The sequence below is a fragment of the Sus scrofa genome, chromosome 9 (genome assembly GCF_000003025.6).
Source record: "Sus scrofa isolate TJ Tabasco breed Duroc chromosome 9, Sscrofa11.1, whole genome shotgun sequence".
In the NCBI taxonomy this organism is placed as follows: Eukaryota; Metazoa; Chordata; class Mammalia; order Artiodactyla; family Suidae; genus Sus; species Sus scrofa.
The window spans coordinates 102237022-102253680 of NC_010451.4; the positions used below are offsets into that span (position 1 = coordinate 102237022).

The 16659-nt window shown below is 35.5% G+C and overlaps 1 protein-coding gene across 11 annotated transcripts in view; it reads right to left on the reverse strand.

The window, feature by feature from the left end:
* PHTF2 (putative homeodomain transcription factor 2) overlaps nt 1-16659 on the reverse strand; it is a 127716-nt gene that overhangs the window by 15989 nt on the left and 95068 nt on the right. For 9 of the 11 annotated variants that reach the window (XM_005667703.3, XM_021102550.1, XM_021102543.1 and 6 more), the window contains 4 exons: nt 11552-11770; nt 4973-5101; nt 2582-2854; nt 2220-2351 (listed from right to left, as the gene is read on the reverse strand). In XM_005667703.3, the coding sequence (XP_005667760.1) occupies nt 2220-2351; nt 2582-2854; nt 4973-5101; nt 11552-11770 (753 nt within the window). The remainder of the gene's footprint in view (nt 1-2219; nt 2352-2581; nt 2855-4972; nt 5102-11551; nt 11771-16659) is intronic. The other 2 variants (XM_021102547.1, XM_021102545.1) reach the window with 1 other exon arrangement.

The following is a 16659-nucleotide window of genomic DNA, read 5'->3' on the forward strand; positions in this document are numbered from 1 at the left end:
TAGGGTAACTTTCAAATATTCCATTTTGTCAAACACTAATCATGTATTGAACATGTTTTTTGAGCATCTGCTCAGAATGAAGCACTGTGCTAGGCGCTGGAAATATAACAGAAAGCAAAACAGACAAGGACCCTTTCTTCACAGGAACTCACAGGGAGTCAGACATCAAGCTCACAGTCACAGATAAACATACGTGTGTGTGTGTGTGTGTGTGTGTGTGTATACACACACACATATATATATATAAGTTGTTATGAGTGCTATGAAGAAAAGGTAGAGAATAATTTGAGAAAACTGGTAGGGAGTTTGGTATAAATATCACTTCCTCAAAGAGATCATCCCAGGCCTACATCCTAGTTCCCTCCAAAACTGTGCAGGCCTGGGAAGATCTCCCCAAGGAAGTGAGAGCTACACCAAACTAAGCTGCAGGGGCATGATGGCAACAAGGCAGTGTTGTTGGCAGAAAGAAGGGTATAAGCAAGAGTATAAAACAGAAAAGATCAAGGTGCATTCAAAGAACTGAAGCAGTAGAGTGTGGCTGGAAAGCAGGGAGAAAGTGTTTGAAATAAAACAAGAGTGTTAGGCTATCTGCAGAAGCTGGGACACCAAGGGCATTATAAGCCCTGTTAAGACTGTGTTCTTCATGCTAAGAGCAAGGGAGAACCTTCAAAGAGTTTTAAGAATATGGTCAAACCCATGTTTAAGACTTCTCTGGTGGGAAACTGAAGGAAATATTAAAAGCGGGGAATAGGAAGCTGGGAGGCCAGTTAAAAGGCAATTGGGAGTTCCCATTGTGGCTCAGAGGAAATGAATCTGACTAGTATCCATGAGGACGCAGGTTTAATCCCTGGCCTTGCTCAGTGGGTTAAGGATCCGGTGTTGCTGTGAGCTATACTGTAGGTCGCAGACGTGGCTTGGATCTGGCATTGGTGTGGCTATGGTTTAGGCCAGCAGCTTCAGCTCCGATTTGACTCCTAGCCTGGGAACCTCCACATGCTGTGAGTGTGGCCCTAAAAGGACCAAATAAAAAAGAAGGCAACTGAAGTAGACCAATGCAGAAAATGATCAGTTGTTGTAATTAGTGGGGTGGCAATGGAAAAAAAAAAAAAGAGAAGTAAAGGCATTCAAGATATATTCTAGAAGCAGAAAGGGTGGGAACTGGTGATAAACTGAATGATGGAAATGCAAGAGTGAAAGTCAGTACCCAGAATAATTCTTAGGTCTGGGGTTACATGTTTTCCTCACATATTTTCTTCAATGCATAAAAGAATGCCTTATCTACTCAGGGTTGATAGGGGAAATTTTAGGTGGCTTCTCACTTAGCCAAGTAACAAAAATCATACCCATCCTTCCAGAGGTGTCACAGTGAGAGAAAATAATCTACACCAGTCTGTATGCATCTCCCAATGGGGACTAAGTTGAATTTAAAAAGTTAAATAAAGAGAATAACGAATTTTTTAAATAGGAGGGTAGACAAATAGTACAAATATTTTCTAATTCTTTCCTTGTTACTTCAAAATGAAAAGCACTGAAGATCTAAGTATGTCAGAGGGTAGTTGGCCTTTCAGTCAAATTTATTAAGACATGATTACTACATACATAATGAAATTCACTGCTAATGCAACAAAGAAATAATCCTCAGAAAAAGTGTTTTCCTAAAACTAATTCAGATGTTTCCCATTTCCCTCCTGAGTTTTTATATCTTAATTTCATAATTAGGAAAGTTATTTTAAAAGAGTAAAGGAAAAGAATGGCATGAAAAGGATGGCTTAGCTAATACTTCCAAATAGTAATAGGCCACTTCAGTGAGGCAACTCATTGACAGATTTTTTGTTGTTGTTGTTAATTCTTTTTTTTAAGCAGTGGGCTCCCTCTGCTGGCTTGTGATAACCATTCTTGGTAGCAAATATTTCGCTTTTGAATGAGTAGAAGTTGTTAAGATTTATGAACGAAGATAAATTTAGGATATCTGATCTTGAATCATCTACCTAAAATGCATTTAAGCCTTTCAGACTTCAGGCATCTTACTGTAAAGAACCAGTTTAATATTTACTTTGAATTTCTGCATATAGATCGAAATGAACACTAAGCATGGCCACATAGCACCATATGAGTATAAATATGACTATAAATCTAGACATACATACATATGGACAAAGAAACTGGAACTATGAGAGGGAGCCAGCACGTTAAGATTACTTTTATCACTACCATTCTACCTTAAGATAGGACCGGAGAGAAAGCCACATTTTTATATTCTGTACTTTCTTCAATCGGAAATGGGGAACCTCAGATTTTCGAGCCCTCCTTGCCGATGTTAAATGTCCAAAGAGTTTTGCAAAAAGTAATCGCTAAAAAAGATTAAGATAAAAATTAATTTTCAAGTAGATTACCACATAAAAACAAAAATCAACAAAATAAAGATTATTAAGATTTTATTTGGTTAAGTATTATAAAAACAAAATAGGAAAATAATTAGCAGGTCAAAATGATTTAATGAAATACTAAAATACTTCAGGAATACTTTGACTATTATGAAAAGGATAAAAAATTCTTCTGTTCAGAAGCCTATTATACCTACCTGTTTATAAGTTCTTTCTGCTACACAGAGCAAAAAAAAGAAAATCCACACTAGAGACACACGAACCACAAAACTTATCATAACCATAGAAAGAACTATGACATCTTCATTAGAACCAAATGCAATCATGTAAAGCTCTGAAGCAGAATGTGCTGTGAGTTGATCCAAGTCTGTAGCTTGGGAGAGTCGGAAAACAAATGGAGTTAAACCCAGGATTAGAGAGATCGCATTTCCAAAAATCTGGTATCCTATTCCTGGTATATGGCTGTTAACCTTTAGAGAGAGAGAGAGAGAGGAAAAAAAAAAAAAAACCTTACACAAATTTTATCTATAGTAAAATGAATTCCTAATGAAGCGTTATGAAATCATTTTGCTAAAATATACTAGTTTTAATACATGAATAATGAAATTTAAATTTACTCAAAGTTTGAGACCTATTACATATAAATGTCATTATTTTTCCGGTTTTTAAAAACAGTTCATTACCAGATCTTTAATTTACCAAGTAGATGCAAAAGGATTTACTAACTCAGTCTTACCTGGATCTTGAAAAAGAGTTCTATGTATCTCATTATTTCATTTTATATATTTTATTTATTTATTTATTTTTTGCTTTTTAGGGCTGTACCTGTGGCATATGGAGTTTCCCAGGCTAGGGTTGAATCCGAGCTGAAGCCACCTGCCTTCACCACAGCCACAGCAATGCCAGATTTGAGCCATGTCTGCAACCTATACCACAGCTCATGGCAATGCGGATCCTCAACCCACTCAGTGAGGCCAAGGATCGAACCCGAAACCTTGTGGTTCCTAGTCGTATTTGTTTCTGCTGCACAACAATGGGAACTCCAGTATCTCATTATTTTAAAAGTCAGAAATGGAGTTCCCACTGTAGCTCAGTGGAAATGAATCTGACTAGTATCCATGAGAATGCAGGTTCCACCCTGGGGTCTCGCTCAGTGGGTTGAGGATCTGACGTTGGACGTTGCTGCAAGCTGTGGTATAGGTCACAGCCTAAGCTCGGATCTGGCGTTGCTATGGCTGTGGTGTAGGCTGGTGGCTACAGCTCCAATGTGACCCCTAGCCTGGGAACCCCCATGTGCCATGGGTGTGGCCCTAAAAAGATAAAAATAAAAAGTCAGAAATATTTACAAATACTGCAATACTTAAAAAATGAGCTATCATATCCACTTAAATTCAGTTAAAGAAAAATCTACAATTACACTGATTTGATAAATTTATAATTCTTATTTTACTTCAAAGATTCAATACACAAATGGATATCTCAAACTCTAAAACCATTTTAGAAGAAAGAATATACTGGGGGGGAAAGTTAAATAAGAAAAAGAGGGTGGGGGAATTATAAAAAAGGAAAGTGGAAATTAAATAATGAGAAAATACAAAATTGGTAGGACTGAGAGGGATCTTAAATATCATCTACTTTTTTACCATCATATCATACATTATGCAAAAATCTGCTAGTTCAGATAGTTAAAGTATACAGTATCAACCAAATCTAAGGACTTTAGATTCCCTGTAATAGCTTTTCACTGCTCAGAGATAGGTAATACGAAGTAGGTCAATTTCTGAAACTAGTTATTGTAATTGCTATCATATACAAAGTGTCCAGAACAATTCTAGTGTAACAAACACAAGAAATTTAAAACTGCAAGTTAAATCATGCCTAGTTGCCCAAAGGAATTAGGTAAAAATTAAAAAGTAGTAATGATCTGCTAAAAGAAATAAGAAAAACTATAATAAAATTCATAGTATTTGTACTCCACAAATACTCAAAATTTTTATCACTAGTTGCATTACTTCTATATATTTAAATAGGCAAACATCAACACAAATTTTCCAGTTTGAATTTTTTAATGTTTTGAATAATAATAAATACATGACCCAGGAGAAATGATACAGAAAAATAAATTTTCATCAACACCTGTATATATCTAGCAGCTGCTAAATTTGCTCCAGTGAAAGAAAAAAAAAAAAGGAAAAAAAGAAAAAAGAATAGCATGAACAAAAAAATTTTAAATTGTATATTCTTTTTTTTGGCCATGACTATGGCATGTAGAAGTTCCCAGGCCAGGGACTGAACCCCTGCCAGAGCAGTGACCTAAGCCGCTGCAGTGACAACGCTGGATCCTTAACCCATTGTGCCACAAAAGAACTCCTATATCATCTATTCTTGATCAAAAGAATGAAAAACACTAAAAGATGAGAGTGATTTGATGACAACTCACAGTTTAAATCACAGCCAATTACAAATAACTTTTTTTCAGATTGAAGAAATGAGGTGAGTAGGTTGTAAATATAACATTCCGGTAATCATTTAATATATTAATAACCACTCTTATCCGTGAACTAAAAGAATAAAAATTTAAAACTCACTCTGTTCATTATCATCCCACTGATTTCAAGAACAGACATGTCGGCTTTCTTGCAGTCATTGCCTTCCCATACAATAGCACTTATTTTCTCTAATCCTGGGTGGGAACTATGGAGCCAGGGCAAATGACTCTAAAAAAAATAAATAAATAAACAACAGAAATTGGTGAATATATTAATTGCATTTCATTAATAAAATATGTATGTGTGTATATATAGCTCTATACACACAAATGTATCTACATTAAAAGTAGAAATTGACGAATGCATTTATCATATTTTATTTATAGAGCGCGCGCGCGCACGCACACACACACACACACACACACATACACCAGGGCATAGCTATATAATGCGCAATTTCAACAACACTAAAATTCTATCTTAAAATTAACATTGTATACAATGAAGAGGTGGTAAAAAATTAGTTATAAAAACATACAAGTTAACTTTTTATAACATATATTAGGCAACCTATTGTTCAGAAACACTCTAAAATCTGTCAGCAAAAGCACTTATTTGTCAGTCTGTAAATCAATGTACATAACTCTTAACATATGAGTGTTCAAAGATAAATGGACATCCTATTCATAATGACTGCTTATATTACTGATTGTCCAATTTATGATCATTCAATATAAAAGAATAACAGCTGAGACTGGAACCTCTCTGAAACACTAAACAGTGATCCAACCTCATTCTGAGATACACACCTACCCTTAATATGTGAATTAGCTACTTTTCTGATTCTTTAATTTAGCATTTTTTCAAAGTATTGATTTAGTTTTTTTTTCCCTTTCAGAGCAAATATTACACCCTGAAGCACAAAGAACTAGAAGTACTCTCCCAAGTAGAATTAAAGTCTCTTTCAAGGTTTCAAGGAATAAAAGGTAAAAAGAAAAGCTTTAATGAAAATAAAACTCAAATACTTAAGTTTGTTTGGGTTTTTTGTTTCTTTCAGATCTATAATTAAAGGAATAAAACTTTACAATAGACAAAAAAAAAATAAAATAAAACTTTACAATAGGATAGCTGGGGTTAATGATAGCAACAGGAGTTCCTGCTGTGGCTCAGTGGTAACAAAGCCAACTAGTATCCATGAGGATGCAGGTTCAATCCCTGGCCTTGCTCAGCAGGTTAAGGATCTAGCTGTGAGTTGTGGTGTAGGTTGCAGACGTGGCTCAGATCTGGCATTGCTGTGACTGGGGTATAGGCCAGAAACTGCAGCTCCCTTTCGACTACTAGCCTAGGAATTTCCATATGCCGCAGGAGCAGCCCTAAAAAGAGAATTTTTTTAAAATAATTAAAAAATAAAAATAAAGATAGTAACAACATTAATATAATACTAATCTTTCATTATCAGATATTGGTAGAAGTAACACTAAAAGATTAGCCCCAGGATGGGATAAATTTGTCCACATGACAGTATTTCTAACTTATTTTTATAATATACTTCATCAAAATAATTTGAGTTTCTTTGGCTCAGTGGGTTAAAGATCTGGTGTTGTCAATGCAGTGGCTCAGGTCACTGCTGTGGCACAGGTTTGATCCCTGGAATGGGAACTTCCACATGCCACAGACACAGCTAAAAATATTTTTTTTTAATTGAAAAATTGAAAAAGAAAAATTCTAACAATGAACACAAGAATCTACTTCAGAGTTTTTATTCTTTGGAGAATAATGTAATTTAACCACAAAAATGTGATTCAAATATGGTAAAGATATGTTTCTGTAAATTTAAGGAATATAGTGTTTTCCTCTGGGGGAGTAAAATTGCACTGATTCATTAGATTCATTTCAATTAAAGGTATAAAATAATATAATAGTATGCAAGAAAACAGAGAGAGGAAAATATTCTGACCTCATACATTAATTTTCTTTATGTTAGGCTCTATATACCATATTTCCTATAAACAGAGTAAAAACTGATAAATACAGGCAAAACAGAATGCCAGTAGTCATACCAGCAAACTATCAGCAAAGTTCTTTTAATTCAGTTATTTGATTATGAAGAAATTTCCTCTAAAAATTTATCTTTCCCAAAGATATACCATTTTCATATAAATAATAAATATACAATATAAACTTCGTGGTATATATTTTACTACTGGAGAGTCTTAAAGAGTTATGACAGTTATTAACTATTCATGCAGTTCCTCAATAATGTTTTATAATTTATTTCCAAACAAAATATTCTAGTTTGGAATAGAAACAATACGCACCAAAATACATATCAAACTTTCCATGGAAATTTAATAATATGAAACATAACTGAAAAAAGAATATATACATATGTATATGTATAACTAGGTCACTGCTGTACAGCAGAAAATGACAGAACATTGTACATCAACTATAATACAATTTTTTGTTTTAAAAAAGAAACATAACAGAACTAAAAAGCTAGCAACAAGTATGAGAAGCTGAACAGAAAAACCTGGGCCTGAAAGGCAACAGATTTCAACCACTGAGATACAGGTTTCTCTTTTCAGTATGTAACAGTGAATTACATGAACAATACCAAGAATGTCCAGAAACAGGAAATCAAAAAGTGCTTCAATCTCCTTCCAAAAGCACTCATTTTGCCACTCATCTTCCCGGTTACTCTAACTAGCATTTAACTGCATTCTCCTATTTCTAGAAAGGCAGAAAGCAAGAGAGTAGAAAGCAACTAGAAACTGGAGAATTTTAAAAAGGAGTTAATTTTAAAAATATAGGGGTGTGTGTGTGTATGTCTAGAAACTCTGAAAAACAGTCTTGTTGAAACATGTACAGCTTTCAGTGTATGAACAAATGCATTACATGAAACTTATAAAGTCTCAGGGAAAACATCAGAGCAAATAATTCCACTTTATAATTTTATCATGTAAGTTCTTCCTTGTTTTTCAATATAAAATTTAGAATTCTTTCAATGGTTGTTCCTCATCCTCATCAAAATCTCAACCGCTTTGCTCTTTCTTTATTCACAACTGCCTGAAAACATTAAAACACGTAAATCATGGCATGTTTTATTTCAAATAAATTCACTGTGACAATGGCTTTCTTGAAGCTTCCACCTGTGAGAACTGTTACCACTGAAATATGGCTTTACCTGCTGAAAAATGAATTTCACTTGAATGTGGACTTCTATTTTATTACATGCTCAGCCATGATCACAGGAGAAAAATTTTCTCTTTTAGAAATGTTTCTCTAACTATTAAAAAGAAAATAAAACAAAACAAAGCTACAAGTATGGTCATATCCTGACTAGGATACACTGATTCAAATTCTCAGTGCTTCTTGATGAAGAGAGATTTTTTTCAGTCTTCATGGTAGGCAGAAAAGGGTCCTCCCAAACCTAATAGAAACCTAGGTCAAACAAGAAAAAAGCCAGACAGCTTTTCAATAAAGGTAACTAATTTCCATTACATGGATACTAATAAAACTGAAAACATCAGTTTATTTTTTGGAAGCCTGAGAATATGAAATGTGTCTAAAATCAAGTCTGTAATCCAAAAGCAAAACCAATGTAAACTTAGGATACTATAATAAGATATTCAGAGTATCTAAATATTAAAAAAATTTTATCTTACCAAAAAAAAAGGAAACAAAGTAGCATGATAGGTTTAGTGACAATTTATTCTGTATATTGGGCATTCATTAAAAATAATTTTTTCATCATTTAATAAAGGCCTAACTGGCATGTTTTGAAATTTTTTTGTTTCATTCATTCATTCAACTAATATTCATTAAGCACCTACTATGTACCAGGCACTGTGTGATACAATGAAGAGCAAAACAACACATGGTCTCTGCCTCTGTGCTGCTTATAGGGCTGCTGGGAAAATAGCTCAGAGGCATTTTCCTAAACCTCAATTCCAGTTATTACCCTCAGCGACTTAGATGAATATGCAGATGACTCATCCAACACCCTTTTCTCATGCATTGTTCATTATATTTGTTTCAGTTCTTAAATTCCAGGTACCTTCAACTATTTCCATGGTCATACCTTGGACCTTGTCACCACAGAGAACTGAAATGAGTTTTCAGACACAACCTCTCATCTTACCAGGTCTCTCAAACTTTAAATTCAAAAAACACTTTTCCTTGGAACACACATATCCTTCTATCTATCAGTCCCTTCTTGGGTTTTATTTCCTTCTCAATCTATCATGTCTAGATTCTATTATATTCATTATTTCAACCAGCATATCCTTCCCTTAGATAGCAACCCTTGAAGAGCAACTACTTAGCACCTACACTGAATGACTCTGAGTGCATTATTTAATTCTAAACCTCCATTTTTTCACCTAAATAAAAAATAAACTACATTGTCATAGGTCATGAGAATTACATGAGATAATGCATCTAGATTACTTTGCATACCACATGGTATATAATAAATTCTTATTAAAAGTTTGCTATTATTATTACAACTATTCCAGAGAACATCACACAACTGTGTAGGATGGGCAACTACAAATTCATGGTTTCAGATTCCACCTGGACTCTCAGTAATGCGGCAGTATGACTCTTTCAATGCATTAACTGGCCTGAACACATGCAAACACATACACTCTCTCCACCATTTCCATTTCCCACAAATGATAACATCAAGCCTTCACCACCATCCACAACCCCTTATCCTGTTATCTCACTTCTTTATTGTTAATATACCACCTGGCCTCCTGAACTTCAAAAGAAAAAAAAAAAAAAAGAGAGACCATCAGGCAGTAATTCTCTTACAATCTCAGTTGTTTCATGTACTCTTCCTCCTCCTCCTATCTCATCAGAGGATGTATTCCGCTCCCTGCTGGAGGCTAAGCTTCCTAATTATGCTTCCCCTCCAGAACCCTAAGAAACTTCATTCAACAACTTTTTCTCCTCTACCTCTTCAATTCTTCCCTTCTGTTTTTTCTCCTCTGCACATAAGTGCTCAAGTGCTCAAGTATGTTCACAACATTCCTTCAAGTATGTTCACAACATTCCTTCATTTTCTCTGTCAAGGCCATGCTTCTTAAACATCATTCCTCACTCCTCAACCCTCTGTGGCAAAGTTTCTCTCCCCCACCCGACACTTTTCCTGAAGCTGAAGCCAAGATGAATGGATATATTTTTAATTGCAACATTTCAATCAGATAAAGAATAGCAACACTAAGCTTTAGCATATTTTTACTTTATCCCCCATTTCACTAGATATTTTAATTAAAAAAATTATAGAGACAAAATTGAAACTCATTTTGTAGACTTCTCTGCTCTCATTCCCTTCTTTTATTCTTCAAATCTATTATCTTAAATGTGGTATTTATTATTCCCTTGCATTTTTTTTTTTTTTTGTCTTTTTGCCGTTTCTTGGGCCACTCCTGCGGCATATGGAGGTTCCCAGGCTAGGGGTTGAATCGGAGCTGTAGCCACTGGCCTATGCCAGAGCCACAGCAACGCGGGATCCAAGCCGCGTCTGCAACCTACACCACAGCTCACAGTAACACCGGATCCTTAACCCACTGAGCAAGGCCAGGGAGCAAACTCGCAACCTCATGGTTCCTAGTTGGATTCGCTGACCACTGAGCCACGATGGGAACTCCTCCCTTGCATTTTTTTATACTCTTACTACATATGCTATTATTCACAAACTACAAGCCTGCATTTTTAAAAATTTTATTATAAGTGGTAATTTTATGAATAATTCTGCAACTTGCCTTTTTCAAAAGCTACAGTCACGAGATTTATTCTTTTTGATGTATGCAACTGAGTATACTGTTCTATCACATGCCATGATTTATTTATTATATTATTGGCTATCACATTATTTTCCATTTTTCACTATCATATACATTGCAACGAACATTTTTTAATGTCCCTTGGGTTCATCTTCTCAAGTATGTTTAGAATGAAAAGAAAAGAGTCCTAGAATATGCAGACCTTCAATTTTATTATAAAATAACAAGTGTGGCTATTGAGCACTTGAAATGTGGCTAGTCCAATGAGATGTGCTGCAAGTGTTCACAATAGATTTTGGAAACTTTGTATTAAAATGTTTCATTAATATTTTTTCATATTAATTGTATGTTGAAGTGATGATATTTTGAATATATTGGGTTAAACAAAATATTCAAATTAATCCCACCTTTTAAAATGTTTTTCAAAAGGCTACTAGAAAAATTTAAATTACACAACTCTTACTATATTTCTGTTGGACAGCATTAACATAGGCACTTGGAGATACAAATCTGATATTCATGAGCGGTAGATTTGCAAATTATTATCTTACAGGTGATGTTAAGGCCACAGGTACAGGTGAATCTGACCATGAAGTATGCTGAGTGAGAAAAGAACCAATGCAACTCAAATACAATTTGACATATAAAACCCCATTTACCAGCAACTTCTGAGGAACATATGTTTGCAAGGTGAGCGACAAAATCATATAAACACTGAGATTCTATGTTCTTATGAAGCCAAACCACAGCTCACATTAAAAAAAAAAAAAAAATACAAGAACATTATTTTAACTCAGTGTAAGCTTTTTCTTCACCTCTGTAAAATCTGTACATATAGAGAGCTGGACTGATAGCCCCACATAATCCAACACTGTAAACCAACCTGATGAAAAGGGTCATCTCTATATTCTTTTTTCACACATGGATTAATTTGAGGATTTTCCACATCTGTCTCACTGGTACAAGATGATCGGCACTCTGCACAATGTAACAAGTCTTCCCATAAGACGTCTTCTGTTTCAGATTCTGGCCTTGTGCTCTCAGAATCCTGTCTGGAACTTGAACAGCGAGAGCTGCAACTAGTACCCGATTTAGGGGCATCCTGAAATCAAGATATTCTTTGACATTAATACAATTTATGTGTACCCTTTCCAACTCAAAGGATTCTATCAGAAACATATATTGCTACTTTTTGCTAAAACAACAAACACACTGTTAAATGACAGTGAAATGAATAACAAAACATTAAAATACACACTGGGTTTTAAGAAGTAACAAAATTTCCTATCTCTGATTTCATATCTCAGCTCAAGTGTGATTTTACAGGCAAAGGCTGTATCTGTGTTTGTTAAACTTTATAAAAAGTTCAGAATTCAGGCAGGCAGAGACTAGCCTAAGTCTACATAGACTGCATAGTCAGTGACTATTCAGCACTTTAACTGATGTGTATAATGTAGGTCTTTTTTTACTTCTAGTCTTTCTTTTAAGCAACAATAGATCTCATGTATCTACTGTTTTTGTTTTTCAAACACAAGTTCAATAAACTGATATAAAATTAACAAATAATTTATATAATTGCCAACTCATGTTTTTCAGATAATCTATGGTATAAAAGTAAAAAATTAAAAGATACAAATTAAGTAATTTCTAATCCATTCACTTCTTTCCTAGGAGTATTTAACGTACAAAATGGTTTTGAGTAAAATTTTGATTTGAATTAATTCAAAATAATCTTTCCTAAATAAAGAGCAGTAATAGCCATACTTTTAGTCAAATATGCCAAGATTTTTGGATTTGTTTTTAGCTATCTTCTGTCTCTAAGATTTGTCAATTCTACTTTAAAATGTTTTATATTTATCCCTCTCTCTTTCCCATGTTACCACCAGAATTCAGACTTTATCATTCCCAGCTTATTTGCTATAAGAGCTTCCTGACTGACTCCCATCTGCAAGGCCTTCCCTCTTTGCAGATTAACCTTCGTCCAGTGCATATGTTCTTTCATTCCTCGGACTAAAATCCTTCTGTGGCTTCCCACTGCTCTCCTGGATAAAGTTCACATTCCTTTACCTAGCACGCTTGTCTTCAAGTGTGCTTCTTCAGACCTCCTTCTCCACTAATCCTCCAGTGGAGAAAGGGCTACTCGCTAACCCCTAAACATAGCTTGTTCTTTGCACTCTAGCCTCTGATTATGTTCCTACCTCTTATTGCTAATTCTACCCTCCTTTAAAGCCTACTCAACAATGTGTCAGGAAAATACCATCTCTACCTACTTTAAAGAGATACTGAAAATTAAATGAGCTCTGTGGCTCTTAATACAAACCTAGTACAAAGCAAGGGCACAATAAATGATAGTTTAAAGCTACTCTCTATTTAGGGCAATCATTTTATCCTTAAAGTGACAAATCAAGGACATCGTTTCATCCTTGTATTCACTTGATAAATTTTGTACTGTTGTCTAGCATCTATAATATTGTCTGTATTAATTAAATGTTGATTTATTTCATATTCTCAAATAAATCATGACTCTCAAAAACAATGTAAGTCTATGAAAGACAGAATACAAACACTTTTTTTTTTTTTTTTTTGCCATCCTTAGCACAGGTAACAGAATGTCTAAATGAATGAGATATATTTTTGATAATTAAGTTACTGATATTAGAACAGGGTACCATAAACATATATTTAGTGTACTGATAAAACTATGTGTGGGAGAAGATTGTTTGAGGGAGAAGTAAATATTTTCCAAAAGAGTTAAATAGGAAAATGAATTAAAAAAACAAAAAGGGGGAAAAATACAGAAAAAGGTAAAAATTAGTCTTTGTTTTATGAAAAGCACTCCAAAAAATTTTGATTCACTAATGTCAACTAGAGTATTTGAAGCATAAGCAGTTTTCATGACAACGGTTTGCATTACATAGCGAGGCACACGCTGTATTAAGTAATTAGTAATTGCTAATTAAAACTTTTGATAAAGTTAGCTTATTATCTATCACCAATTTCTTTTCTTTTCTTTTCTTTTGTCTTTTTAGGGCCGCACCTGCAGCATATGGAGGTTCGCAGGCTAGGGGTCTAATCTGAGCTACAGCTGCCGGCCCATGCCACAGCCACAGCCACGCCAGATCCAAGCTGCTTCTGCAACCTACACCACAGCTCAGGGCAACGCCGGATCCTTAACCCACTGAGGGAGGCCAGGGATCCAACCCGCAACCTCATGGTTTCTAGTCAGATTCATTTCCGCTGCACTGCCAGGGGAACTCCGATCTATCACTAATTTCTGACACAGCCTTGCTATTCAGATGCATAAATAAGTAATAGGATTAAAGCCCTGATGACTGTTTAAGTACAACTAATGAGCAATTTCAGGAATAAAGAAATATTATAATTCTTGGAGTTCCTGCTATGGTACAGTGGGTTAAGAATCAAACTGCAGGAGTTCCCATCGTGGCTCAGTGGTTAATGAATCTGACTAGGAACCATGAGGTTGCGGGTTCAATCCCTGGCCTCACTCAGTGGGTTAAGGATCTGGCATTGCCATAAGCTGTGATGTAGGTTGCAGACATGGCTCGGATCCTGCGTTGCTGTGGCTCTGGTGTAGGCCAGTGGCTACAGCTCCGATTAGACCCCTAGCCTGAGAACCTCCATATGCCACGGGTGCAGCCCTAGAAAAGGCAAAAAGACAAAAAGAAAAAGAATCAAACTGCAGCCTCTCAGAGCACTGTGGAAGTCCAGGTTCAATCCCTGGCCTGCCACCGTGGATTAAAGGATCTGGTGTTGCTTTAGTTCACAGCTGCGGCTTGGATTCAATTCCTGGCCTGGTAACTTCCATATGCCATGGGTGCAGCCATTAAAAAAAGAGAAATATCCCTAATTCTTTATAAATGTATTTTGACAAATAATGATTTATAAGTGGGCCATTTTACAAATACAAAATCTAAAAATTACTGCCTACAACCGAAGACATTTCAAACAGAACTCTGCCTGTGAGATTTAGGTGGCTAATGGCCACTTTGAATTTCACTACAAATTGCTGAATTAAACCTAAAAATAGGAAATTTTAGAATTGAAGCAGACAGTTCAAGTCAATAGCTCATTTAATATAACTTGCTCCACTCATTTTAAATCTTTACACAGACAGCTAAAACTGAGCATAAAATCATATTAAAAAAGATTACTTATTTGAACTAAATATCTGAAGGGAATAAGCATTTATAACATAAATGCCTTGTGCCAGGCAATTATGCATAATCTCATTTAAACTTAACAATCTGATGAGGCTGGTCTCCTACTCTCCCATTGTACAGATGCAGAAACCAAGACTCAGGTAAGTTAAATAATTTTACCAAAGTCACTTAAGTAGTCTAACTCCAAGCCCATGGTTTCATCACTATGCTTCCCATCAAATGCTACCTTCATCAGATGAAAAGCTAATCCAAAAGAGGGAATAAAAACTCAAAGACAGGAGTTCCCATCGTGGCTTAGTGGTTAACAAACCTGACTAGCATCCATGAGCACATGGTTCGATTCCTGGCCTTGCTCAGTGGGTTAAGCATCCCATGTTGCCATGAGCTGTGGTATAGGTCATAGATGCAGCTTGGATCCCTCGTTGCTGTGGCTCTGATGTAAGCCCATGGCTGTAGCTCCACTTGGACCCCTAGTCTGAGAACCTACATATGTTGTGGGTGTGGCCCTAAAAAGACAACAAACAAACAAACAAACAAAAAAACATAAAAAAACAACTGAAAGACACTTATAGAGTTAGGCAAAACAAGACAGAGCTAGGAAACAGGACAAATGCTTAAAAAGAGCTATCGATTCCCTGGGACACTGCCTATTTCCCAGATAAATAATTCTATTACCATCTTCCCAGTTGGAGACTGGAAGAAGCTAATGAGATACAGCAGATAGTAGAAAAAGAAACCAGGCTGGGGAATAGGACTAGGGGGTTGAGAGGTAAGAGGAAGAAGGCTTAAGCGAAAGGTCACACACTGAATGGTAAGATCATCGCCTCATTCCCAACAACCCTGGTGCCAAACACCACGGTAATGTGGTATAATATCTACCAACACCCATTCCCCTGAAGATTGCAACGATTCTCCCTGAAAAATCAAATGCCTCTTAAAAAAACCTATCTATAGATGCTGACATCTGGAAGGCGTATAACAAATGGCTAGGTCCCTGACCAGTATTTTACAGTGAGGTCCACCCATCCTACCCCTGCACAAAGTGCTTCCCCAGATGGCTTCTTTGTGCCTCACCCCAAAACAAAACAACATCACCAGTAATTTGCTGTAGGCCACAGGAGAAGTCCTATCATCAGTAATTTGAAGAAGTACAATAACAAATACATAAAGATGCAAAGCAACACTATAAATTCTCTCCTAATATTACTTATTCAAACATTTTGTTTTGCTTTTTTCAGTCAAATAAAAATAAGAGCAACTTTGAAGTTGGTGTAACTTGAGAGTCAAAAAAAGCTGGAACTGAAATACAGCTTTTTAAATATCTTCTAGCTTTAAGTTTCTTGCTTCAGAGATGAAGAATTTCAAGACCAGATTTTATTTTATGTAATCTTTTATATCATTTTTAAAAGATTTAAAATAACCAGTGCCTACTAGCTAATTATCAGCCTGACTTAGCTTGAAATTTAGATTTTAATCAACATGATAAAAGTTTAAGATTAATAGAACAGGAGTTCCCTTGTGGTGCAGCAGGTTAAAGACCTGGCTTATTGCACTGACACTCTAGTGGCTTGGGTTGCTGCTGTGGCGCCGGTTCGATTCCTGGCCCAGGAACTTCCTTATGCCATGATGCAGCCAAAAAAAGAAAAAATTAGTAGAATAATGTTCTGCCCTTCAAAAATCTCAAAATTTCAAAATATAGCTGCAAACCAAAAGACCAAAGATTATAGGGTAAGAAAAGTATCTCTAAAGCCAAATTATTTATTCAATACGAATCTAGAGACCTCCTTTTACTGGAGGTCCTGAATCCTTT